The sequence below is a fragment of the Passer domesticus genome, chromosome 3 (assembly GCF_036417665.1).
Source record: "Passer domesticus isolate bPasDom1 chromosome 3, bPasDom1.hap1, whole genome shotgun sequence".
Classification (NCBI taxonomy): Eukaryota; Metazoa; Chordata; class Aves; order Passeriformes; family Passeridae; genus Passer; species Passer domesticus.
In genome coordinates, this window is record NC_087476.1 from 55176395 (window position 1) to 55202185 (window position 25791).

Genomic DNA, 25791 nt, shown 5'->3' on the forward strand with positions numbered 1-25791 from the left:
TACACCCAGAAGTATCAATGTAGTCAAGACATTGTAATAAGCTAACTCAGTTAAATGTATTTATTCTCAACTTTAACTCATGCAAGGCATGTACAGTCTATGGGTGAAAGCAGGAACACAATAGCAACAGCGTTTTTTTTCTGATCCTAAGAGGGCAGTATTTTTGGCAGAAATTGCCTTGGTATTCCAAAAGCTACTGTCTCCTTCCAGTGTGCTAGTGATCTTGTAGTAACTGTAAAATCTCTATACAGCATAATCACAGTAAGCATATACCCCCTTTTGTCTGCAAAGGATTTATTAAATGTTCCATTGTCCTCATTGTAGAGAGGCAATATACACATTCCCTTTTTTACGGTGTAAATTAGAGAAAGAATATAAAAATGCCACTTTCAAAAAAGCAGATTAAAATAAAATATAAACCACTTTATAATTCTCTAGACTATTCCTTCCAGTACAGCTTTTATTAAGGCTTTACATCCTGGATTTCTACCAACATAGATGTCATCTCCTGCAATTAAACTGGACCATTTTTAACAGTGTTGGATGCACTGAATCACTTAGAAATCTTTATAAATATACCTGGGGGACAGTAAACTTTTCAAGTAATAATACTTTAAAATATTCAGGAATAGGTATTTACAAGGAGACATGTCTTTTATAACATATGATTTACTGGAATTCTTATGTGTTTTTTCTGAAACTACTAGTAGTTTAAAATGAGATTTTAAAATGAAGGTTTACGAAGGATACCAGCTCTTTTGTCAAGGCTTGATACTTATCACACAAACAGGAAGTTACCTTGTCCAGTTTTCATTAGACAGATTTTTGTGGTGGCCATTTCCTTAGCTGTAAAGCAGAGAATCTCCATTTGAGATAGATAGACTGGCGTATACACCAGGGAGCCATATGACAAGCATTAAACGGCTTAGAAGATTGTCTTAGTGCATTATTAGTTCAGCAGTTGTAAGGATTATTGCTGTTGTTGTTTGGGATTTTTTTTTCTGGCAATATCATAGTAAACAACAGTTTAAAGGAGAAAACAAAGTAGTTTTGGTGGTGCTAAAAGTGATATTTTTCCAAACAGAAGAAGGAGTGCAGGAAAAAGACATAGATTCCACGTCTGCACAGTACTAACACAGCATTGTCCACAGATATCTGAGCTGCTTCTGAACGACTTAAATTCACACTGGGAGCAGAACAAATTAATTAGTTCAGTATTCTCTTTGGGCTGTTTGCTTGGCTAAGAAGCCCAGTATATTCATCCAGATGTACAGCCACAGGAAGCATGGCCATCCAGGTCCCAGTACCCAAGGCCAGTTAAGACCTGGGCTCTGCTTCTCTTGAGCTATGCAGGCACAAGTAATAGCTCCTGTTTAAATTACAAACCTTTCAGAGAAAGAAATCAATCTTCTCAATATTAAGCACAAGATAATTAAGGCAGGCATTAAACATAAATAAAAGTCAAGACATCTAAATTGTGTGCTAAAATACAGAAGCTGAAGAGGAATTTAAGATAGGTTACATTGCAAAAGTTGAAATTGTAGAAAAAATTACCTTTCCAAAGACATTATAAATTACTGTACAGGGGAATTATATTGCACTTTTCAAGGCCAAAGGAAAAGAAAACAGTTCCAGTACTTGAGACATAAGGTGACGATCTGGACAAGAATTTCAATAGTAAGCATTACAGTTTATATTGACAAGACTCTATCTCAGGTAAAAAGTTAACTTCTGCCTAACACATGAAAGATTGAGAGAAGAGCTTTGAGAGGTTTGAGACAAACATAAAGCTTATGTGATAAGAATTAACTGACTGGCAGGAGCTGTGCCTCCTGGTGACTGAAGGAATATGGAGAGCAAGGACAAGGACAAACCGTGTTTAATGATGTTGCAGATAGGCTGAAAGGCAGACATCCACAAGCAGATGGTCAAAGTCAGGCTGAGATCTTAATTTGAAAAATATGAAGGACAGAAAAACCTGAAAGTGAATTTGATAAAGATGGTAACTTGTTCATTAGATGGAAGATGGTAAGAAATTAAAGGTATACACAAAGGGGTCAAGGAATAAAACAAATCCCCCAAAGGCAATGCAGAAACATGGGGTAATAATGAGTCAATGTTATCATAAAAATCAAGTGAGACAAGGTTTCAATGGCAGAAGTTTGACCCTGATTTGAAAGATGTCAACTAACCACAAAGAACAATTATAGGCCTTGGGTCACTTGAAACTTGAGTGAAAAGAGATTCAGCTGTAAGGCAGACAATGGACTGTAGAACATGCAATTTCAGAAGAACTTAGACAGCAAATGTACACAGAATATTGACTGAGGCTGGAGATGAATGGGTAAGACATAACATTTACAAAAGCAAGTACATACAGAATTATTTTAAAAGGCACAATGGCCCCTTAGGTTGCCAGATCCCGTGAGAATTCAGTGAGCTATACCTATTCACACTCCCTTCTCTAAAATCTCCCTAATTATCATTCTAATTACATGGATATGATAAGTCAACTGTCATTAGTGGTACTGCCCATGAGTCTCTGGAGTCCTGCAAATACAGTATGTAATTGGAAAAGCCTGCTGTAGGCCCACACATAGATTTGACACAAGTGCAGCTCAACATATCCTTCAGCAATTCAGTTTGCTTTCTTCTGCCTTGTTTTTCTGCAGGTCCTTCTCCTCGCCAGTTCAGGGAACAGATCCTTGCTATACTACATCACTTCAGGAAAGCATTAGTTCTTTCACTGAATGTACCTTAAGTGAGGGATCCTATTATTGCCTTCTCAACTGTTGCAAAAGCATAAAACAACTTTTTCTGGGTATGATTTCACCCTTTTTGAAAGTCTCTATGCACCTTACCTGTCTTCAAGAGCTGTGCTGTGAGGAAGGTCGTTCTTAGGATTGTAGATACCATTTTGCCAAGACACAGCAGAAAGACACCTACATGTCCCATAGTATTATTTGTCTATTATTTTCAATTTGCCTTATTTTCAATTTTGATGCTTATATACTTGCTCAAAAACTTGATGCTTTTAGGAATCAGTGCAAATTAGAAAGAAAGAGAGCAGCTCTGTCACCCCCGTCATGCTAAGCTACATGGGGAGTTACAGCATTTGGCCAAAACACAATGCAAGTATATATCACACTGAATATTTTGAACTGAGTATGAGTCATGTGTCAAAAAAATTCATTGATTCTCTGGATGCCCACCAAAAATAGAGTTTTTGATAGAGTACAGTTTAATGTGTGCCTGAGCTCCTTCCTTTCAGTGTTTCAAAGCATGTGTAAGTTTTCATGACTTTTAAGCTGTAGATTGATTCCCTTACATATAATCAAGTCCAGCTCTCTCTTAAAATGAAAACCATATAGAAAGTAAATAAAAATAACACCAAATAACACCATTTCTTTTCTTTCCTGCAAGGGTACAAGTTAATAGTGATAATAGTCACATGTTGGCTTATGGAGACAAATTGAATGACTGACAAAAGGACCTAAATATGGTTCTTTCAATAGGGCTTTTTAAAACATTGTTCTAGCCTGGACTGAAAGTTAGATGTACTACAGGAAATGCAAATGTTTTCCTCCCTTTCAGTTATTGCAGTTCATCTAGTGCCAGAGTATGAATGTGAATTGAAAGTGGCTCAACAGAAGTCTGGAGTACTGAATAAGAACTGTATGATATAATCTATTACAGTCATAGCAGTGTGCTAATCTGGAGAATTAAAACGTGTCTCTTTCCCCATTAGTCAGAATGTGTGTTTCTTTAATTGCATAAATTTCTTTAATTTTTCCCATGCTTTTTCATACTAGAATGTGGACATGAGTTAATGTCTTTGATCTAGGTTAAAATCATGATTGTAAATAAGGGAGCTTTGAACTGGTTCATCCTTTAGATTTTATAAATTAAAACCTTGAGCCTCAAGAAGAGGATCAGGAAACTCCATCATCAGAAAAGAGGTGGCAAATAGCCTCAGATCCATACATACAGATGGATTCAATAACCTCTAAGAGATTTCAGTGACAGAAACTGGGTGCCACATCACATTGCTCCAAGTGTGAGTGTAGCTAAACCAATGTTAGAATTCGGATCTTTCATTTCTGTTAAGGTCAGGGACGCTTTTCTTCTTCAAACAATAAGTTACTGTTTCCCTAAATATCTCGTAAGAAAGGTATTTTGAGCATCACTGGTTTTTTGTTTGAGATTTTAGGTTAAACATAAACAGACATCTTAAGAGACTGCTGATATGAGAAGTGGGTGGGATTTTTTCCATGGTTACACCCAGCAATACCAGGAGTAAACCAATTTCAAAATTCATGTGAAACATAAAACAACACCGCTTAATTATTTCTTCCTAGGTATGCTCTAACTTGGCAGGATCACAAAACCTACACTGCGTGAAGTTTTCTAAGCTCTCGAGCTTTGCAGCATTAGCCACAGCCATAGCAGCTTCTTCCATTGTGATGAGGGTTAGTGTAACAATCAAGAAAGGCTGTTTTGACTCAACTGTTTCCAGTTAGAGAGCAGCTGTTAATTGTCTGGGCTTCAAAAGGCTTTGCCAGAGCAAGTATTAAAAAACATGAAGTTAATTTCCTAATTCTAAACCAGGTGATAACAAAATGTGTTATCACAAATGGATCAACAGCCAACGTTGATCCATTTCACCCAACATCAGCCTTCTAACATGCAGGTTAGAAGTTGTGTCTAAGCAAGACACAATCCTGGTTGTTCATGGAAGGAGTCAAGCATCTCTAGAACAGCTACTTACTTATTGCACAAATTACAGTTCACAAAAGCCTCTGTCTTTATTGACTGGTGAAGAGACCCAAAGCATGTACATTCACACCTTTGGCTAAATGAACAACTGTCAGAAGCTCTGGCAGTGCTTGTGAACTAATGTCTGCGCTCCTCTTAGGAAAAGCAGCAGGTACACACCAGAAATGCATGAAGAGAGAATGATGAGCTGAACTTCAGGAAGAATTCTAATATGTTCTGGCAATAAGGAACATAGATTTGTTTTTTCTTAATTGGACAATGGGCTGTGCAAACAGCAGGAAAGACACTGCTTTTATTTCACAGACATCCTAACTTGACAGAAAATCCATGGGTAAGAGAAGGAAATAGATACAAGGCCACACACAAAGCCTGCATAGTGGTCACAAATACAGTGTGTTTGTGCAATACCTGAAGCTTGAGGTGATAGGAAGCCAGAGCTAAAAAATAAGCTTGTGGCTGAAGGGAGAGACACACAGAAGAACAAGAGCAGAGAGGGAAGCAAGAAACAGAACAGACTGGCAGCGTAGAATCAAGATTTTTCACTTTAGTAAGTAAATACGTATTTCCCCCACCCACATCTGGAATAATATGAATTCTGGATTCAAAACTGCATTCTTTATTTTCTTAAGACTCCCAGTAAAGTGTCTTTTGCTCAAGGAATGTTAGTGTCTGAGCTGCATGACTTCCACATCTGGTTGACCATATTCACTTAAACTTTTTAATTGCAGGCAGTGCCTTCTCTTACTTAAACACTTTCCATCCACTTTTCTCCTGGACATGTTTTTTTCAAACCTCTTTTTCAGTCAGGAAAAAAGAACAGCTCCAGGAGACTGGATGTTCCAGATCAAACCTAACTTTAGGTTTAACTCTAACTCTAGAGCTAAAAAGTGAAGTGGGTTTAGTAAAGTGAAATCTGCTTTTATTTCAGTGTACAGTCCCTCATAATGCAGGTGTGTGAAGGTTTCCTATCAAACTGAATGTTGTCTTTACCCTGGAGACTGGCATACTTAATGATCTCCAGGACAGGCAACTTTTTGCTTAAATCCACATTATATTTGTGAAAAACAAGATTGTGGTAATCAAAATCACTGAGACTTATTTTCTATTTTATAGATTTTTTTGTGTGTATATAAATATTTAGCAAAAGGAAACCTATCTACTCACATTACAAAATATGAACTACTAGAGATATTCCATTATATTTTTTGTATTCTAATTACCTTACATTTTGGAAAAGTGATGTATACCATAGTGATGGAATTTGTGGTTCTGAGACAAAACTAAAGAAATTAATATCTTCTTTCAACCTGATGGTGGAGCAACATAGGAAAGACTAATTTTGTTGACTAGAAAAGGATGATGTAACTCTCATGCAGAATAAGGATTTACATAATTTCTGGTGGATTTTCTGTGTTGAAAAGTGAAAGGAAGATTAAGCACCTTTAATAAATGCTATGTTCAGGGAGCAAATATTGTAGGAGTTCAAACTAGAGATTACACCTAACAATAACACTTATTGAAGACTCCAAGGTGGTTAAATATGTCACAGACCATTAAGTTAGGGCAGATGTGCATCCAGCCATTTTTCCCAAAACAGATCAGGTGCTAGATGCAAGGTTTTACAATTGTCTTTGTTTAATTTTACACAGCAAGCATCTGCTGTTCCACTTTTCAAGCCTATTAGGGTCCCCCTAAATGCCAGGCAATCTCTGCCATCATGCTATCCTGCACTTGCTTTCCGATTATCTACCACTACCTCTCTGTCTGCACAACAGCTCTTGGCTCTTCCAGTTCTCTTCCAGCTTAGGTCTGATGGGACTGCTTCTCCATCTTTCAACAACCTAGTTTAAAGTCATCCTTATGAGGGTGGCAAGCCACTTGGCAAAGATATTATTGACCCACTTTGTTAGGTGAATCCTTTCTCCACCCAACAGATGTCATTCCTCAAAAATCCTGCAGGAACCTGGAAGTTCCTCTGAAATATTACATTGGCATTAACAGCATTTGTTTATCTTTAGCCCACATCCCTCACAACAAGCTGCTATCCAGAGGTTAGCAAATGAAGAGCTGCTGCTCTTGGTTGCTGTATCATGCTTTTTGTTTTATTAGTAGGTTTACGGTTTGATTTGCAATTTGGTAGTTTTCTTTATGCTGTTTTATTTTGTCTCCGCCTTTTCCCAGTTATTTCGTCAGCTAGTTTCTATTTCTCCAAACTTTAGCAGTTTACTGAAACTGTTTTCCTCCCTTGGAATTTCATTGGTTCATGCATTGTGATCCCCACCTGGGTTTTTACTCCCAATTCTCCTGATTTGTTGAAGATTGTACCTTCCCCTGAGACCTGCCCACACATATAAGTCTTTGTTTGCCCCTTGATCAGGGTCCCGGGAGAGGAAAAGGGGAAGTTTACCATCAAATAAAGTTACCCTGGGACCCGTGTGCTTCCCTGTGTTTTATAATGAGCCGAAACAGCTGACAGCTGGGATTCAATGGAGCTCCAGGGGGAATCTGCCACCCCCCGCCACCTTGTCATCAGCTAGCCGGGGGAAAGAGAAGCGGCCCTTGGTAAGCAGTTAATTTTTCAGCTGCCTTCTGCTGTTCTGTTCCCTCCTCCTGAAATGTAAATGAACTGCCTGTGATCAACAGATCATGAAAATACCAATTTATATTATTTTTTCATGTCAGATGTCATTCAAATGCAGTTTCTATTTATTAACTACATCTGTAGCATCTTCATGCACTTCTTCCTTTTATACCAGTTATTGTAGAGACTCCAGACTACTTGCTTTTCGACCTTTCCATTAGATTACCTTATCCTAGGCACTTCTTTACCTCTCATTTTTCATCCTCTGTAGTACTGCAGCTCAAAGTTTTCTTTGTTTCTCTGGCAAATCTATTATTACAATCAGGTCATGGTCTGTTATTCTTCTTCGCTTGTCAGAAAACAAGATGCTGCAAAGCAGTAACAATAATGAAGACTTGTTTTGTACCAGTTATGTCCTCCCTTCTTATCACAACAACCCAAGCTTCCCCTACAGCTTCCATGCCCTCTCATTACAATACCTTCAACTCCCTCCCATGTCCTACACAATATCCCAATGTCTCCTCTAGGCTCCCTGCAACACATCCCGTTCCTGCCTTTTTGCTACCTAACTTCCCTCACTGAGTCATGTCCCAAATACTCATAGCTCATAGCTCCCCCATATCTCTTGCTTGACTAAGATAAGACATAATATGTATTGATAATATGTGCCCTGACCTCCAGTGTAATGAGCTGGCCAATACTCATGGACAGCCACTCTAGGAAAAACAGACACACAGCACTGTTTCTTCTTTCACTCATTTGGGAACAAAATGGATCTTTCTTTTTTCCCAAACCACCCACTTTCACGAAAGGTGTGGGAATGTCATACCTCTGAATCTTCTAACACTCTGCAAACTTGCCTGAAATTAGTGGGTGGATTAAGAGAAAGAAAGGTAGGTGAGAGGCTAACAGGCATTGGCAGTGCAGTTGTGTAAGCAAATAAAACCACAGAGCTGACCCTGCTTCCTCTTTCTGCCAGCACCACGCAGCTGTCATAATGTGATTTTTTTCCTTTAAAGGGACAACTGTACTGCTGAGAGGTTAATCAGAAACTTTCTTTAATAAAGGCAAGGCCACAGAAAATTGATAAAGTGCTGGCTTTAGCCCAAACCTAAGCAGTAATGAAAAGCAGTTTCTGCCAGGCACCAGGTCAGTGACCTCTGTGAAACTTGTGCAATATTTAGGCAGGCAGAAAAATCACAACTTGTTACTTCATCTTTCGAGTCCTCAATCGAATGCTTCCCTCCAACACCACTTCTGTGACTTGTAGGGACAATTCATGGGAACTGCTACCAGCTCTAGCTGAGGTACTTTTAATTTCTCAATTCCTCTCATCCTGGAGGCACTATGTTCAGGCAAGTCGCATGACCTAAGAATACATCTACAGGCATAATTGTAATGCTAGGCTAGTGGGTGCTGGTTACAGACAATTTTAAGTCCATAAAAATGTACTGCATTTTCATTTGTTCAGAGCACTATTAAATGTCATCTTAATTTAAACGTTGCATTGGACTCCCCTCTCAATTTTACAAACAGAAGTGGTTTTTCCTGAAGTTTTCTCACTGAAGATTTCTGAAAAAAAAAAACTTAATGAATTGATTTGGAGTAGTTTCAGATCCAAATTGCTTTTTAAATTAATTTTTATAAAAAGACAATTCCAAAAATATTTTCTTCCAGTATTTGATCTATAACTCTCTAGAATCAAAGTTTTATGGAAGCACTGTACTTGACAATGGAAATGGGCTAGGAAGACTTGACCACTTATTCATTTAGTCTCCTAATGATAGCTGATATTCAAATGAAATGCAAATAAAAACTGCCAGCAGCCTCATCCCAAAGCCTCTCTTGGATTCCACAGAACTTGCACTTCTGCATCACATCCAACCTTTGGCCTCTATGGAACTATACAAATCAAATAAAAATTCTACATGAATAGCAAACACAAAATGGATCAAAATAATGGTAAAATGAGGAGCCAAATATAGGAACTGGTCTCATTTTTCACTCTTCTTTCAACCAGCTTCTAACCTCCAGCAGGCATGCTGTTTCTTCCAACCATCCTATTTTATTTACTTGCTTTTGTCATCTATGGAGAACCAGACATAAGCATTTTTTTGTCTCAAACATTGTGAGTGTTCCAATGGGAACTGTGTGATCTAAAGATGCAGAGGTGGGGCAGAACTGTTCTGACCCAACTTCCTGCTTCACCTTGACACTTGTGCTCGGTGTCCCTGTCCCCACTCACCTGCTGTGGGAGGGCTCCAAGGGCTGGCTGTGCACACATCAACAAAACAGGGCAAAAGATCTGGTTTTTGTAAGCTTGCACCAGGTTGTCTATAAAAGAAAGCAGGTCAGACCCTCTCGCACTCTTTTCCCTCTCTTTCACTTTCTTTCTCATGATCCCAGCTCCAGACCCTCCAACACAGCAGGACCAATGCAGTATCTGAGGACTGGTGATATTCTCTGTACTCTCTCTCCCTTTCCTTTCTTTATTTCTCTCCCCCCTTGCTTTGCCTGGGCAAAACAGGGCCAGGCATATTCTACCTCCCATACTGAACTTTGTTGTGAGTGTAGGGAGCTTGTGGAAGTGTGTTGTGGCTTCCGGGCCAGCACCTTTGAGTTTGTTTTGCAAATTGAGAATGTAATGAAGTGTATGGTATAAAATTAAGGACTTGCTAGCCACCACATTTGTGGAAATGTATTGGAAGAATTCAGGGGCTTGTTAGCCAACAACTCGAGGCTCAACAGCAGGCTGGTTGCCAAAGTTAAAAACACAAGAGTTCAGCCTGATGAGAATTTACAACTAACATCACCCCTCTACTGATGAGTCGTGACACCATCCCCACTGTATTTACAAATGGAAGCAGGAATCTTTACACGCATACATACCAGCTGCTCCCTCAGATCTGGTTTACATGGATAAGCCAATCGGCAAAAGCACCAGGTGGCATTTAGCTTGGCTTCTCCCACCAAACGCCCTGACAGGACTTGGCTTCCAAGAGACTCCAAGTCTTTATTCAAGCAGGAAAAGACCGTCTCCCCTTCCTTCCCTGACACAAGCGGCCTCTCCCATATACAGCCCTTTTTATCTTTTTCTCCACCGGCTCCAGCCACTCTTATAATCCTGTGTGCATACCTTTACATCCTTTTATCTTTCTTTTCCAGTCAGTTTTTAAGGTCTATTCAGTAACTTCAGGTAAACTCAAAATTTCAATTCTTTATGTAATTTATCACCCTTGAGGCCATTCCCAACACGAGACTGTTCAGGCAGAGCTGTACAGCTGTACATTAGTGCCAGCGGTCAGAGTGCCCAGGACAGCGGACAGCAGAGCACATCCAGAGCAAGACTGTCTATTCTCCGCCGCTAAATTCCTGTTAATTAGCGCTTGGCCGCCCTAAGCTACACACGGTTATTTTGACGGACGCCAAATCCCGCTGGCTGCAGCCCCCCGGCGGGGGCGAGCGCTAGGGCAGATACTTCTCGTTGAGATACCGAGTGAAAGCCGCGCTCGAACCGAGGATCCCCGATCGCGGGCCCCGCGCTCCGCCGTGGAGAGCGGCCCCGCCGTGAGGGGCGGCCCCGCCGCCGCCGCGGAGCGCACGCCGGAGCGGCTGAGGGGCGGCGCCGGGCGGCCGCCCCATGCCCGCCGCGGAGCGTGCTGGGAGCTGTAGTTCCGCGGCCGCACGGCCCCGTTCCCTCGCTGCTTCCCCGAGGGGCGCAGAGGCTCCGCCAGACCCGCTCCAGCCCCGCGGCTTCTCGGCGGGCAGCGCTGCTCGCCGCGGCCGGGCATGCGGCCGCTGCTGCGGCGGCTTCTCCCCGCGCTGTGCTCGGCGGCGGCCCGAGCCCTGCTCGCCCGGCGGGCCGTGCCCATGGCGCTGCGGCCGGCGGAGGGAGCGGCCCGGGCCGGGGGCGCTGCCCGGAGCGCGGCCCCGGAGCACGGTGAGAGGCGGCCGGGCAGCGGCGCGGGCGCGGAGGGCGGGCGCTGGAGAGACCCTGCTCCCGCCTGCCCTGGGCTGCGGGCGGGTGCTGGGGCGTAGGGGAAAACTTTTCAACTTAATTAAGTTATTCATTATGAAGTTTGGCTCTTGTTGATAGGGCTCTGGCGCTTCCCTGCCTGCCCCGCTCAGTCCTTAGTCCTTGCCGACAGTGTATGCATCCGACCTGGCTGAACACTAAATTTACCTTTCTTTTCCCTAAGTTTACTACTACTCCTTTTCTGTTTAGTTCCCTGTGTATATGACCTGGCTGAATACTAACCCTACCATTTTTTCCACAAGGAATTATTATTATTATTATTATTATTTATTATTATTATTACTATTACTATTATTAGCTCCTTAGCTATGGTAACTGTAGTGCCAGCACTGGAGGTTCAAAATGCATTGACATTAAGACCATCTACTTCTACAGCAGCTCTCAGTTAAACTGTCTCTAAAGGATTCATTTGTTATTAAAAATATGAATAGAAAGCAGCGGGTGAAAGCTCAGCCAGAGTCAAGAAGCCCCAAGCTTCTTGCCATCAGGCAGATGGGGGGGAATGGAAGAAGGTCCCTCCTCAGAGCGGTAGAGGAATCCACTCCTGGCATCCCTTGCCTCCCCAGGTGCCCTTACAGAATAGGTGGGAGGCCCCGGATCTTGAGGGTCAGCCAGACAACAGTGGAGAAGGTTTATCTGGAAGGTCTTCTGGACTAATGAAGTCACCCAGGTGGATCACAAATACTTGTATTAAGAAAAAAGCAGTAATAAAATTATTACTTAACATTTAGATTAAAGATCACACAAACCAGATTTTTTTTCTGGTATCCATGAGCATACAAAAAACAACCCTGGATCCAAAGAGATCTCAAAGGGAAGGACAACACAGAGGTCCATTAAACTGACAAACAAGTAGGTCAGGCTGGGGCAGAAAACCTCAAAATCCAGCAGTGCAGAATCATCAGCTGAGAGCAAAAGGGGTTAAGGTAGCATCAGCTACAGAACAAGGACTCACATAACTCTGAGGGGTGTATATTGCAGATTACAGGTTTACTTTGTTCTGTCTGATCAAAAAGCAACATACTTGTGCAACTTGGCAAAATGCTGCCTGTTCACAATAGTAAAGGCACAGATAAAGTAATTAAGAATGCACCTGCAGTAAACTGAACTGGGCAGGCACTGTCTAAATTCTACAAGTTGTGCTTCTACAAAAAAAAACCTCCCTCACTGTTTTGAAAATACTAATTAAAGAAATCAGCAACAAACTTCAAGAGTTGCATTCTAGTCACTAATAAAACTTGAAAACAAGATCTTTTAAACTTCTTGACATAACATTGATAATCTGAAACCTAGAGTACAAAACCAGCTTCCTTAGGAACTCCTTGACCATTGAGCTGTTATAGGATAAGCTCTTTTTTCTTAATTGCATGCTTTATTATATTTGCCTGAATTTCATACATGAGTAGGTGTATCCATTATTCCTTTATTTGTATTTAAGTGGCTGCTGATCTTCACCAGCATTTGTCATCTGTTCCAGCAGGGAAAAAAAAAAAAAACATGATACAGCTACCTTATAAAGGACAGACCACAAAAATAAGGAGCAATAAAACATATTTGATTGTGCTCTGTTAATAGTTCTTTAGTCTCTGCAGAGGGAACAAGTAACAAATGTAAATACTTTGTTTCCTTTGAATAGCCTGAGGGGATAAAGTTAGGTGTCAGACTACAACCACAGAGTGATTTATGCTTCCCGCTTTAGCCTGGAGTGAATTAGCATTTAATCAGGTTGTTCTTTTATGTATCTTCCCTAGCATAAAGTGATACGTGTAAGAAACATTCCACAGGGTGATAATCACCCACACTGGGTCTGTAATATCGATTTTCTACATGTGTAGCCTTGCATGCCTTAAGAGCATAGTGTACACTTTTGCTGCTGAATTTTCCTCTTAGGCCAAATTTGGGTCATCCGCACTGGTCATGAGAGGAGCTTTGAAAGTGTGTTGTCTGTAGTAATGAGCTGTCCTGGGATAAACTGCAATTCTAACACACAGCTCCTTCCACTACAGTAATCCCATTGTGGAGTTGTCCCAAAAGAGTATTGCTGGGTGCCTGATTATATGCCCATTGTTTGATGAGAGAGAAGATTTTGCTTTTTTTTTTTAAGGTATTACTTAATATGCCAATATTAGAGTTTACTGATGCAGAAGCGTGAAGTAGACATAAGGAAATGACTCATGCTCAGGTGGTACTCTTGGGGACAAACACTTTTTCAAAAACTTGTTAGTGGACATTCTGTCCTGTCTAACTCAAAATATTCTGTGATTGTGATATTACTCTGAGGTAGAGCTTCAGGTATATCTTTGTACATGCAAGATGTGTTTTCATTTACATTGACTTCCTTCTTTAGCTTAAATACTGAAAGTCAGTTTTTAGAATGAGAAACTCAGATCATTGCTGTCTAAAACATACTACACTGAGTGGGAGATGCAGGAATAGAGTGATCATCTCATTCCTGAGTAATAGAGTCAGCTGAGAACCCTTTGTTTTATGTGGAATGATAGGATTCCCTTCTTGCTTCTTCATGCCTCATTTTCAGTGTTTTTACAGTGGAATTAATTTGCCAATGTTTGTCTGCACTGATTTTCATATGCCATTATTGTTGTCTAAAATGAACATTATGTGATGTCTGAAGGGTATTATTTTTTATGCTCAATTATAAGGTTGTTTTTTTTTTTTTCAGTAATTTCATTTACTTGGAACCAAACAAGACCCTGGGTTATTAAAATATAGAAAGCAGAACTCTATTTTTTGCTATTCCACATAAAATGTTACAGTATTTCTACTGATCTGTTGACAAAGAAGAAGAACAGGATCCTTGCAGGGTTATATGTCAGTATTTATTTGCTGATAATTAATGAAATGTTTATTTGGTATGTTGTTTATGTATAATATCTCTTAGCTGTTTATACAAAAAACTAAGACCCAGTGTGTTATTTTAAATATATTACAGATGGGCTGGAAAATATACAGGAGAAGAAAATCTTTAAAGAGAATAAGGAAAAAACACAGCAGAGTGAAGAGCCATGTGCTGCGGATTCAGTAGATTCTCTAATGACAGAAATGCCATTTGTGGACACAGATATTGAAGATGAATGTGCTAGTAAGTGCATTAAACAGAAGAAATATGAAAGCATAGACACATCATGTACTTAGCTCTTGGTACTACCTGTTGGCAAGGATACATGGGCCGGGCACACAGAACAGTCTCCCTGAAAACAGGTTGCAGTCCAGAGCCTCTCTTACTACTATTCAGTCCTTCAGTACTTGAGCATATTAAGAGTTTTCACTTTTGTTATCCTGTGGAGCAGTGAGTCTCAGAATAAAGACATATGTCAATTCACATTGCTGTATGGGAGCTTCTCAGGTGATGGGTTTTGTGAGCTGTCCTTCAATATGTGTATTCCCAGCATGAGGCTGGAAGTGCACTTCTAACTGGACCAGAGGATGTTTGCAGCATGGTCAGCTTGTGGGTGTGTATCAGGCCATGTGGTGGGAAAGGGTCTATAAAGGCTCAAGGAAATGAGCTGAGAGAAACACAGTTAAGTGTAAAGGAAGAACTGAGGGCACACACATTTCTTTCACTATATCAGGTGTCTCTGAGAAAGGAAGAGGCAGAGAGCAGATCTGGCTGGGATGGTATTTTCGTCTGGGCTGGGTTTGGTTCATGTGCTATTGGTGGGTAAGTCTTAGTCTAGTACAACTTTTAGCTTTAATAATCCTATGTATTACTGCATTTTATATTTCAAAATGCAGAATGCATGGGATTTTTGGAGTTTAATATTGGCCTTTCTGCTCTACAGTCATGTCCATGTTCAAGTATGAACAATTTGCAGGCTTGTTGTCCTGCTGCATACATTGGCTAAGGGAGGCTCACTGGTTTGGAAGCCATGTGTCTGTCTGTCTGTCTTAGCAGCTTAAAAACCTGGCTCAGAGGTGTAGGCTGTTAGTTCAGGTGTGGTTCTTCACTTTATGGCTGCATTAATTCCAGTCAGAGTTGGATCCCAGTCAGACAGCTCAGAGCATGGGCTCAGTGGGAAGAGATGCTCCAGTCAGTTGATTCAAGTCCAGCTCCTGTTGGTGTGATATTAAGAATGTCTTTGTTTAAATGTCTGTGTGCTGAAAGTGACTTTTTTTTTCCTCTTCAGTACATGCAACTTCTGAACTAACTATTAAGAAGAAAAGAAAGCGGACTACTGGAAAGGAAATGGAAGAAGGCATTGAGAGAAAGAAGAAAAAGAACAAACAGTATCAGCCAAATTATTTCATTTCTCTTCCAATTACTAATCCAAAGGTGATATTCTCTATTATACTAATTTGGTATAACCAGAAATATTTCAACAGCTGCATGTGTTTCTAAGAACAGTGTTTGATGTTGTGCAAAACAATTTTTTTTCAGCTAGTTTTAAAGAAATATTACCAGTCTATTCAATGAGTAATGCTATGTTATGCAACATTTTTTGTGAATAAAATTGCTTTTCTAAAAAAGACTGTAGGAAAAATACTTACATTTTTATTCAATTTGTCAGTCTTATGGTTTTCACTGAAGCTGGCTGAAATTTTCCCTCTGCAGTGTTCAGTATTGCCTGTTTTGTTGTTCACATAGAATAAGGAAGAGAGACATTAATGTTTAATTTAATGTGAAAAATTCTAGCAATATTTTTAGATTTCTTTACAGATAAAAATTTATTTGGATCTCTTACTGTTTTAACTTGGCAGTTTGTAGTTTAGCATTTTCCAGTAAAATGATTAATCTTATTTAAAATTCAAACAACTGTTGTTTTAGTGGGATGTTGTTCACATGAATTCCGGAAATGCAAAGAGCTCTTTAAGACATTGTCTTTAAGACACTGTATTTCCTTGCAGTAAATGAAAATTATTTCTTACATGCTGTAGATTGTCTCTGGTATATCTTTGATATCTTTTGTGTCTGAAATGAGGAAAGTAGATGTGTTATGTTTAAAAAGTTGAAGCCTGCAGTTTAACACCATTTGCAAATTTAGTTAATGGGATTTTTTAATATCAGAAACTATCTCAGATGAATTTTAACTCATCTTATATCTGTATTATCAGTTCTCTGAAAAAGTGAAAGAAGATTAGGAAAATATGAAATGAGAATAAAATAGGTTTGAAAATGACACTGCAGTCTTTGATTCTTCAAAACATAATATGTGAAGAAGATATAGTAAAGGCTGGTTTTAGAAGATCAGGATAGCCTGTTACAAATAATGTAGGATATCTTTTGTGACATTTTCTTTTAAAATATCTTTTCTTCCAGATCTGTTTAACAGATTCCATGATTTAACAAGTGCAAAAATAATTTACAAGTTATGTAATCTGGTCATTGAGAATTCCTGCTGATGATTGTTACTATGCCCAAGGGTTAGTTGGGAAGGTCAAGTATGCTTGGTTTTTTAGACGTCATTATTTAGTCATATCATTTACAGAGTTAATGAAACAACTCTAAATTTAAGCTCAGAGCATATGAGAACTCCAGGACTTTGCTAGAAAGTTTTGTTTATACTTGCCTTAGAGGTAGAGTTGTTCTGAAAGTAGAAAATACACATTGGAATTTTTATAGGCAATATTAGCCAAAATTTAGACACCTGGTTTCTTGATAGCCAGAGTGAATCTGGTAATTGCTGGTAGTTTCAGCTGGTAATGAGAGACCTTTATTTTTTGAAGAGCTTATTTTATTCCAGTGAAGTATTTTAAGCATAAGTGTTATTTATTTGTATTTTATGTAGTAATTTAAGCTTTACACAGAGGAAATTTTGTAATAAAGGATATTCTGAAACATTTGATCATCTGTTCCTCTTGGAAAATGAACAGTTTCCTTGTTTTCATTTAAATTGTTTTGAATCTTTAGAACGGAAAATGTTGTTCCATTAATTTTGGATTTATATTGAACTTTGCATTATTACTTGTGTAAAAATAGTTAAATAGATTATGATCATTGTATCTTTTTCCATTTGTTCGGTTTGGTTTTTTTTAAGTTATGACTTACATGATGTGTTATCACTTGGTAGATTAATTTTTCAGGGTTCCTCAGTCTTGACTATAATTGCTATTGATCTGTCAAAGCTTTACATTTTCTTTGCTTGTAATAAGCAAAACAGTGTTATTCTATTACTCCTCACAATAATGTACTTCAAGTAATGTGAGAGGAGATCTTGAAATCAGTAGTTGAGGCCTTTTTTAACTTTTTTTTTAAAAATCAGAGGGAGGAATTGTTAAGTGTGATGTGCCTTCAAAAATGTTTTGGTTTAAGTTAGGACCTCGCAAGTGAAAACTTACAAAATAGCATGGTAACAGTTAAAATGTAAAACAATACTTTGTAAGGTAATGAAAGTAACAGGTTAAGTAGCAATTTAAAGTTTTCATTTATGCAGTGGCTCAAAGCTTGTTATATAGCATTGGAAGAGTCCTAGTTTGCTTCATTAGAATAGTACACTCAAATGTTAATTGCACCTTAGATTTATTGGAGACAACAGAACAAATCTGAAATTGTGATATGCATTGTGATGGCACACCTGTTTAACAGCTGTTCTGTTACACTTTGCTGCAGGGAAAACATCTGAAAAACAAGTTTCTGAAATTCAGAAAAACTTACTTGAAAACTTATTTTTTCCTTTCCAAATAATGTTGATTGTGTAGAGCATTGTTATTTAGCCAGAGAGAGAGGATGTGCTCAGCCTTTTTATTTTACCTGTATCCAAAGGGCAGGATTTTTCATACTTTCTTGATGGATTCAGCAATAACTTTTCTCTGGAACTGGCTGTCTTTGGACTTACCCTTGTTCCAAAGCCATATTATTTGTTAGGTTTTTAGCTTGGTTTCTTAATAGTTTATACAGCTATGAGCCTGTCCATTGGGGTTTTTTGGGTTTTCAACCTGTTGTCCAATTTTGGACAGAAAAATTGACATCTCAGAGGTATTAATTTCCTACAGTTTTTGTGTCATTGGTGCTTGCATAAAAGAGTGAGCCTTGAAAGAACATGCTTTTGTGGAAGCACTAGTGAAGAGAGCTATAGGGGTTTGGGGATGTGGGGTATTGGCTGCTAAACTAAATGGTGAGTAGTATTGATCTCTTTCAGAGCTAGAATGCTTTTTACTGCTGTGAAAATACAGTTCCACATCTATCTTCTGTTCTCTGAAGGGCTTGTACACTTACATTTATATTTTTTCCTTTGCTAGCTCACAGGTGCAAGTTAAATGTAAAAGCAATAATTGAAAATGGAATAAAATTGTAACTAGTATGACATGTTTCATTTTTGAGTTTTGTTTCTTTTTTTTTTTTTTTGCTTTAGCTTATAGACTTAAATAATTATTCAGTCAATACATTGTAATTAGCAGGGATCACATTTACCAGTTCTTTGCTTAAATATGGATTAAATTCCTCCTGTATCTGAGACAATGAAATGATTATTTATCCAGGATAATATCAGTTCTGACATATGAAGGAAGATGGTCTTATTGCAGCATGATTTATGATAAAATGATGGTGGAATTTTCTTCATGTGTCCTACACTACTTAAGACACTTGTGCTTTTGTAAATGTCATATCCCCTTTTCTGGCAAGTGGCTTTTACCTTCTGTCTTTCTCCCTACCCTTGCTAGCATCAGTTCCTTTGGGTTATAATTAAGTTATATTTATATGACACTACTGAAAATCTATGGCTTATTGGGTAAGATTTTTGCATGGCAAACCTCATCTTAAGAAATTCAGTCAAAAATACTGAACACTCCCATTAGATTGAGGGGTTGTTTTTTTCCCCAGGAAATTTATATGCTCCTTATGATTAACAGAGCTACCAAAATATATAAATGCTTTTTTTATACCTAAGAGCTATTTGTGCTTATCTTATAAAAGTAAAGTCTGTACAGTACATTTGTGAAGTGTTCATGACTCAATTTCAAATAAATAACCAACAAAAAAGTGAGATTGGAGTTTTCAACATGCTTCTTCTAGATTTTATACACCAAAGATAATTTGTCTGTAATGTCTTTGTTCACTGGGCTTTAAGAAGTAATTAGTTTTGTCAGATGGTCAGGTTTATTTGACTTGATCTAGTTTTCACTGATATACTCAAGAATTCTTGCAGGTTTTTGGTGTTTTGATTTTAAATTGCTATGATACAACAAGCATAATGTCAAGCACAGTAAACATTTTGGATAGAATTTATAGAGCATGTATAACCATATAAATAATTTTAAATTTAAAAAATGTAATTCCAATGTTTTTAAAGAGAAGGACTGATGAAGTTAGAACTCTATACCTCCTACAAGGAAAGTTGTCTAAATACATTTGAAGGGGGTATATACATTATATCTGTCTATTTGGCAATGTAATTAGAATTGCAAATTAGGTATCTCTACAAATTATTTACTGAATATTCTGGTTTTGTATGTGCCCAGTCCTGCAAAGATCAGGTTTTCTTCAGTCACTTACCTGTGCATAGGAAGATAGACATTTAGCAGAGTAGGTAGAGCGATTCCTTGAAGAAGCTTTTTGTTGGTATTACTGGCAGTGTAAAACTGGATGATCTTAACCTGTTTCAGGAGTTTATAATACTTATGGAAGGAAACTCCTATTAAGATGTGATGGGGAGTGTCCAGTGATTTATTAATCACTCTATTTGTACCCACTCTATTTGGGTTCACTCGGGTCAATTAGCACAGCTTTGTCAGAGGATAAAACTTTCTTCTGCTAGAATGGTCTTTACATAAACGTTTGTTTTTAGTTTGTGTGCTTTCTTGTTCACTTGCATGATGGGATACAGTAATTGTTGTAGTGGCTAACTGTTGTTTCTGTGTCTTTCTTCCCAGATTACCGGCAGTATTCAGGCTCTCCAAGATGCAATAATACAAAAGGATCAAAGGCTTTCCAAAGCAATGGTTCGCTCTGGCTCATTGCATGTCACCATGTTAGTGATGCATTTATCCAGTGAAGAAGAAATTAGCATGTAGGTATTTAGTGTAAATTAAGTGTATACTAGTATTTGTGCTTAATTTAGTATATACTAGTATTATGCATTCATAAAGAGACTAGCAGGGTTAACTGACACTTTTTTGTGCCATACACAGCCCTAATATACTAGGGTTATAGAATATTTAAGTCATGTTGCTTTTAAAATGCTAGTCTTAATATTAACCATTTTCATAACTTATATGTCATAAGCTCTGAACAAAATATGTGGTTTTCCATTGCATTTTTCCTACTGTGTGCTGAAGTTGCACACACAGATTTCATGTTTGCTGAAGTAATTCTTTTAAAATAATGTTTTCATATAGGAGAGACAGGGGAATTAAAAATCTGTTGAAGTGCAGATTGCTTATAAGAAAGTGAGAATCCAAGGCAGAATGTAGGAACCATTTGGGAGTGAAGGACATGCTTCTAATAAGTGGAAGTATTTTAGCTGAAAGCATTTGACACACCTAAAAATAATGAATGATCAGTATATCTAAATCAATTGCCTTGTTTTTACACACTTGTTTTCTTTAAATGCAATATCCTTGAGCTCTCTATAGTCCTGCCTGTCTTCTACTGTGAAGATGCAAATTTGTCAGCATCAACAGTCTGATCTAAGGGGAGAGCAACAGCCACGAACAGGGAATAAAAAGGCAAGCAAAGGATACTAGATCTGGTAGATTCCCTCCCCTCTCCATGTGCCTGGTAATGAGTAAACTGTGATAGCACCTGAAAATTGGTGAGAACAACCTCCAGCTGTTTATGTGAGATTTTTTTTAAAGGGTTTCAAGCAAACTTTTTAAAAAAAACGAGCATGGGATTGTACCTCAAAGCACATGTGCCTCTTCATGAGTATTTTTTAAGAGTCTAAAACTGTATGCCAAAACAAATATTCTCAAATTCAGGATATTCTGCTACTCTGTGAGCCCCTTCTCAGCTTTCACTGTCTGAATGCCACCAAAGCACTGACTTACAGAGTTCTTCTCTGCCTCTCCCAGCAGAACTCTACAGTCCAGGCACTCAGAACTGTCCTCTAGTCAGCAGCAGCTTCCTCAGAGATTCACCCCTTTCCTGGCCAGATGCCTTCTATAGGTTTCTAGCTCAGCTGTCCTCAGGTATTCTAGATTGCATGTTCTTTTAAATGAGATTTTTTTAAAAAAATCCATAACTGATATTTTTTTGTTTAATCTTTTTGGAGATTTGAAAGAGTAAAATGCTGAATTTGCCTTTTTCTTGCTTCACTGATTTTTGATACCAGGTTAATGGAAAGAAACCAAGATCCAGGCTGGCAAAAGAACCTGTGTGTAATGTAGGGGAAGAGTAATTTCTCAAACAAAGTGCAGCTAGTCAACTGGGCATCTGAGAGTTCACAGATCCTTAGGTTTGGATCCATTGAGTTACTTAGATATCTACAGTTTTTCAACTGTGTTTGCACAATAGTGCCTCTGTCTATACAGAAATGAAATGTGTTGAATGCTATTTGAAGTCAAATGCGTGATAAGAATGTGCTAAACATAACATTCAATTCAACACAAAGCCCTTTGTATGGTATTTTAGTACATACAGCTTTCACCCTGAAAATGGAAGATCTGTATTCTAGGCCGCTCTTTCTAAGGGAATCCAGACCTGCAATTCCCATGTGAGTTTCCTAACTGATTGACTGTCGTCTAGCCTTCATGAATACACTACACATCTCTTTTTATAGGACTGTATGAAATCAAGAATGTGAGATTTTGAAACTAGAAAGAAAGCAATCAAGAGTCATGACAGCACTCCCTGCAAGCCAAGAAGTTCTACTCTATGCTAACTGTATCCATAGTCATGGGATCAGGTGCTAGAAATCAGGATGCCTGCCTCCACAGTAAATGCCTAATTATGAGATTATAGTGTCAAGTTTTTCTTGCTAGTTTTCTGTCAAAGACTCTGTGAATCTCACCTTTGCATTACAAATAACAGAAATGATGGAACTGAGTTTGGCTTTTTTTGTGAGATTGCTTTTTCTAACAAGTGATCAAAATTAAAACTCAGAAATTTCTGAAAAGAAACTTGGTGAATTTTAAGTGCTTCAATATTTACATTACAACAATATAGGAAGAAAACATGCACTGCTTCTATAATTCTAGCTTTTGTTCACTTAGAATATGCTGTTTATTTTTTTTAATTTCCTTTTTGACTTTATATTAAAGTGCTTGTAAACTTTTTGTGTATCTCTAAATTAGTTGCAATGAGTGTAATTATTAGTTGGCATACTATTTGGTATGGAAAAACAAGAAAATACCACTGTTGTGTTTTTAGCTATTGACTTCAGTGGAAATGTTTGTCCTTGTGCATTATTCTTACAAAGCAGTTGTTAGATGTTATGAAGTGGCTGATAGAATACAAAAGGTAAGATATCTAGAGTGAGACAACAGCTATTTTTCTACATATTTTAGTGTTTGTGAGATTGTAAATAAAAGAAAAAGTAGAACTAAATCTTCGATGCCACAGTGCTAAACTGAAAGCACACTGCACTGTGTGGATTGACCTTTCATGGAACTCCCTGGGTAGGCTTGGGCTGGTCAGTGAGTTCTGCAGCAGACCCTACAGTACAGAAATATAAATCTCTGTTCAGCTAAGGAACAGAGCTTTCCATGGACTTTCTGTGGGTTAGTTCTCACACATAAAAAATCCACAGATGGGTTTTAGATACATTAATGAATCAATACTTAAAAGCCCTCTTCAAGCTTTAACTTAATTTGACTCAGTGTATTTGAAATATCTGTACTTGTTTTGGACCAATTTTTAGGTTCATATTGGTAAATAAATCTATGCCTGCTTACATGTGAAGTAATCTGACAGGTAGAACCAGTATTAGATGGTGTTTTTGAAAGGTCTTGAAGTACAGCACATAAGGAAGACACAGGAACAGGCTTGTCTACGGTGATAAGAGGGTAGGTAAGTGACAGAGCCTACACTTACAGTAAAATATCTTTGCCACGGAACAAGTAATGGCATTGGTGTTTAAAAGCAGCTAAAATACTTCTAGCTTATAGATTAAAGCTCTTTAGAAAGACCACAGGAGGGCTCTATCAATGAAGGATATTTTTTCATGTAATCAACCTTCGTGTGTTTTTTAACTTGGCCTAAGTTCCTGTTAATGCACAATTCACAGCGAGAGTCCACCTTGTTAAACACAGTTGGAATGTGTAGAGATTCTTGGAATTGTACTAGCTTCAATAAAATAATTTAGTCTGTAGAAATTGATGATTGCTTTTATCCAGCTAGAACGGAAAAAGTAAAAATACCTCTTTTGAGCATTTTTAACCTATTACTGCCATCTAGTGTTTATGAAGTCTGCATCGATTTGCGGAAAATATTAAATTCTGGTTAATTGAATGTAATTAAAACTGTGACATGTGAGAAATCTTTTAGAAAACACTAAAATGTTTATGTGTTTTTTGTTTAGAATTTAAATCACTTTTAATGTGGGTGAAAACAATTATTTCATGTAATTGTACATACAGTTGATGTGGCTGATTAAAGTTATTATTTAAAGGTTTGTACCCTGTTATTGCAGTTACTGTGTGCATGCCTCTTAGCTCGTACAGAAAGTAAAAATAAATTGAGATAGCACCTCTTTAAATAACAGTTCTTCATGACCTTAATTGTAATTTCCATATAATTTTATCATTATATATGTAATGTCACATCTGTTTATAATTTAATTAACACTGTAGTAACTTTGACTGAAGAAGAATCTTAGTTAAATCTTAGTTCATCTTAGTTACCTTAAGGACTGAGATAAACTCTTTTATGGAATTGCACCCACTGCTAAGTCTCCCTTTATTATTTGTTTGGTTTTACAGCACAGTGTATGAACCACTTTACCTTTATAAAAAGGTGGTAGTAATAATAATAATAATAATAATAACAATAACAACTGTATTGATAGAAAGTAGTGCAAAAGTACTACAGTAGATAATAAATTGGTACTAAAAATATTTGTTGCATTTATTAATGATTAATAGCAATATTAACAGCAGAAATATATTTGACATTTCTTTCCTCTCAACAGAGCAGTTGGTGCTCTTTCAGACAGCAAGGTTTTTATAGATGATCTCCTGAAAGGAAAAAGAGTGGATTTGTCTTTTCAAGGAATTGATCACTTCAGAAATCAAGTTGGATTTGTGAATTTGGCAGAAAATGATCATACAACACTACTTAAGGAAATAGCAGGTACAACTTGTCAATCTAGTTTAAGTGTTGTAAAGACTTCTCAACCTAAATAAGAGTGGAGCACAAAGATAAGTTGGTGCTAATTTAGTTAATATTAATTTACCTTTAACAACTGTAAATGCTACATAATTAATTTCCTAGCCTACTTTGCATATTTCAAAATGATGTGAAATAATTACAGACAGACAGTACTGTTCTCTAATAATTTTTTATTTAGTATATGTAAAAATAGTAGTGCAAATTTGTAATTGGGATGTAAAGACTCCATGCTACCTTGTTTTGGTCCCATTTTTATCTGTCTATGAGTCTATACTTAAACTATGTTGTTTACAGATATTTAATTAAAATTCTCAAAGAACAGTACTGTCTGTAATACATTGGTGTCCTTTAAAACTATCCCGGCAATTCCAACTATTCCTTGGAAAGATTCTTTAAAAGAGTTTTTCAGTATTGATGAATTATCTTTTGTGTTCTGAGGAATGTAAGGTCACACCATTTTTTAATAGAGCAATAACCCATTTTGCAGAGTAGCAAGGACTGCTGCTGTCACACTATCTCTTTGCAGTCCAGTACTGATGGAAAAATTGAAAAAGTCTTCATTAATACAGTGTTTTCTCTAGCAATTCATTAGTTGCATTTCTGAAGTGCAGCTGGTTTGACCTTTTACAAAGACATTAGTTGAATTTATTAAGGAATCACTGTTTTGCTACTTCAAGATTATGTATGGCTTCTGCTATGTTCTAAGGTGAATTTTGATTTCATGTTGTTATTTTGTGTTGTACATCAATGAAAGAGAAGTATTGATAACATAGTCAATAGAAAATAGATGAAGTTAAATTTGCTTGTAATGCTAGGAAACCATTTAGTTCTGTAAATTATATAGAGAAATTTTTTGATGATAACATCTGAATGTGGTCATTGCGTGTCTGCTAATACCAGTGTAGATGTAGGTTTGCCAGAGAGGGAAGTCCAGGAAAAGCAGAGCTAATGTGAATCTTCTGTTTGTTCTGATTTCCTAGTTACTTCCCAAAAATCCATTAAAAGACATTAGCATCATTTAATTATCTACCAGGAATAGTGCCAAATAGTGCCAAGTAGTTCTGACAGAGGTTTGAGGAGTATTTTGATAACTCTTTGTCAAAGTGTTTTTAGAAATTGTGCGCTTACAGTGACATATACAATTACATTTATTACATACAATATACAGGACATTTT

General features: G+C 37.7%; 2 protein-coding genes and 1 long non-coding RNA gene across 26 annotated transcripts in view; 1 reads left to right on the top strand and 2 right to left on the bottom strand.

The window, feature by feature from the left end:
- Positions 1–10748, bottom strand: part of EPB41L2 (erythrocyte membrane protein band 4.1 like 2) — a 132539-nt gene extending 121791 nt beyond the window's left edge. For 4 of the 22 annotated variants that reach the window (XM_064413176.1, XM_064413177.1, XM_064413174.1 and 1 more), the window contains exons 1-2: positions 10494–10744; positions 9603–9691 (exon numbers count right to left, since the gene is read on the bottom strand). In XM_064413176.1, the coding sequence (XP_064269246.1) occupies positions 9603–9641 (39 nt within the window). In that variant the 5' untranslated portion in view covers positions 9642–9691; positions 10494–10744. Of the gene's footprint in view, positions 1–9602; positions 9692–10493 lie in introns of all 22 variants that reach the window. The other 18 variants (XM_064413173.1, XM_064413167.1, XM_064413171.1 and 15 more) reach the window with 11 other exon arrangements.
- A 280-nt stretch (positions 10749–11028) lies between these two features.
- AKAP7 (A-kinase anchoring protein 7) overlaps positions 11029–25791 on the top strand; it is a 79435-nt gene continuing 64672 nt past the window's right edge. Inside the window, exons 1-5 of one of the 3 annotated variants that reach the window (XM_064413192.1) lie at positions 11029–11297; positions 14344–14493; positions 15539–15684; positions 20220–20356; positions 24416–24576. In XM_064413192.1, coding sequence (XP_064269262.1) covers positions 11147–11297; positions 14344–14493; positions 15539–15684; positions 20220–20356; positions 24416–24576 — 745 coding nt within the window. In that variant the 5' untranslated portion in view covers positions 11029–11146. Of the gene's footprint in view, positions 11298–14343; positions 14494–14945; positions 15073–15538; positions 15685–20219; positions 20357–24415; positions 24577–25791 lie in introns of those variants that run through there. The other 2 variants (XM_064413191.1, XM_064413193.1) reach the window with 2 other exon arrangements.
- Positions 14949–20003, bottom strand: LOC135296627 (uncharacterized). Its single transcript, XR_010358670.1, has 3 exons — positions 19843–20003; positions 15900–15976; positions 14949–15464 (listed from the first exon to the last, which is right to left on the bottom strand). It is a non-coding gene; the product is annotated as an uncharacterized LOC135296627 (long non-coding RNA).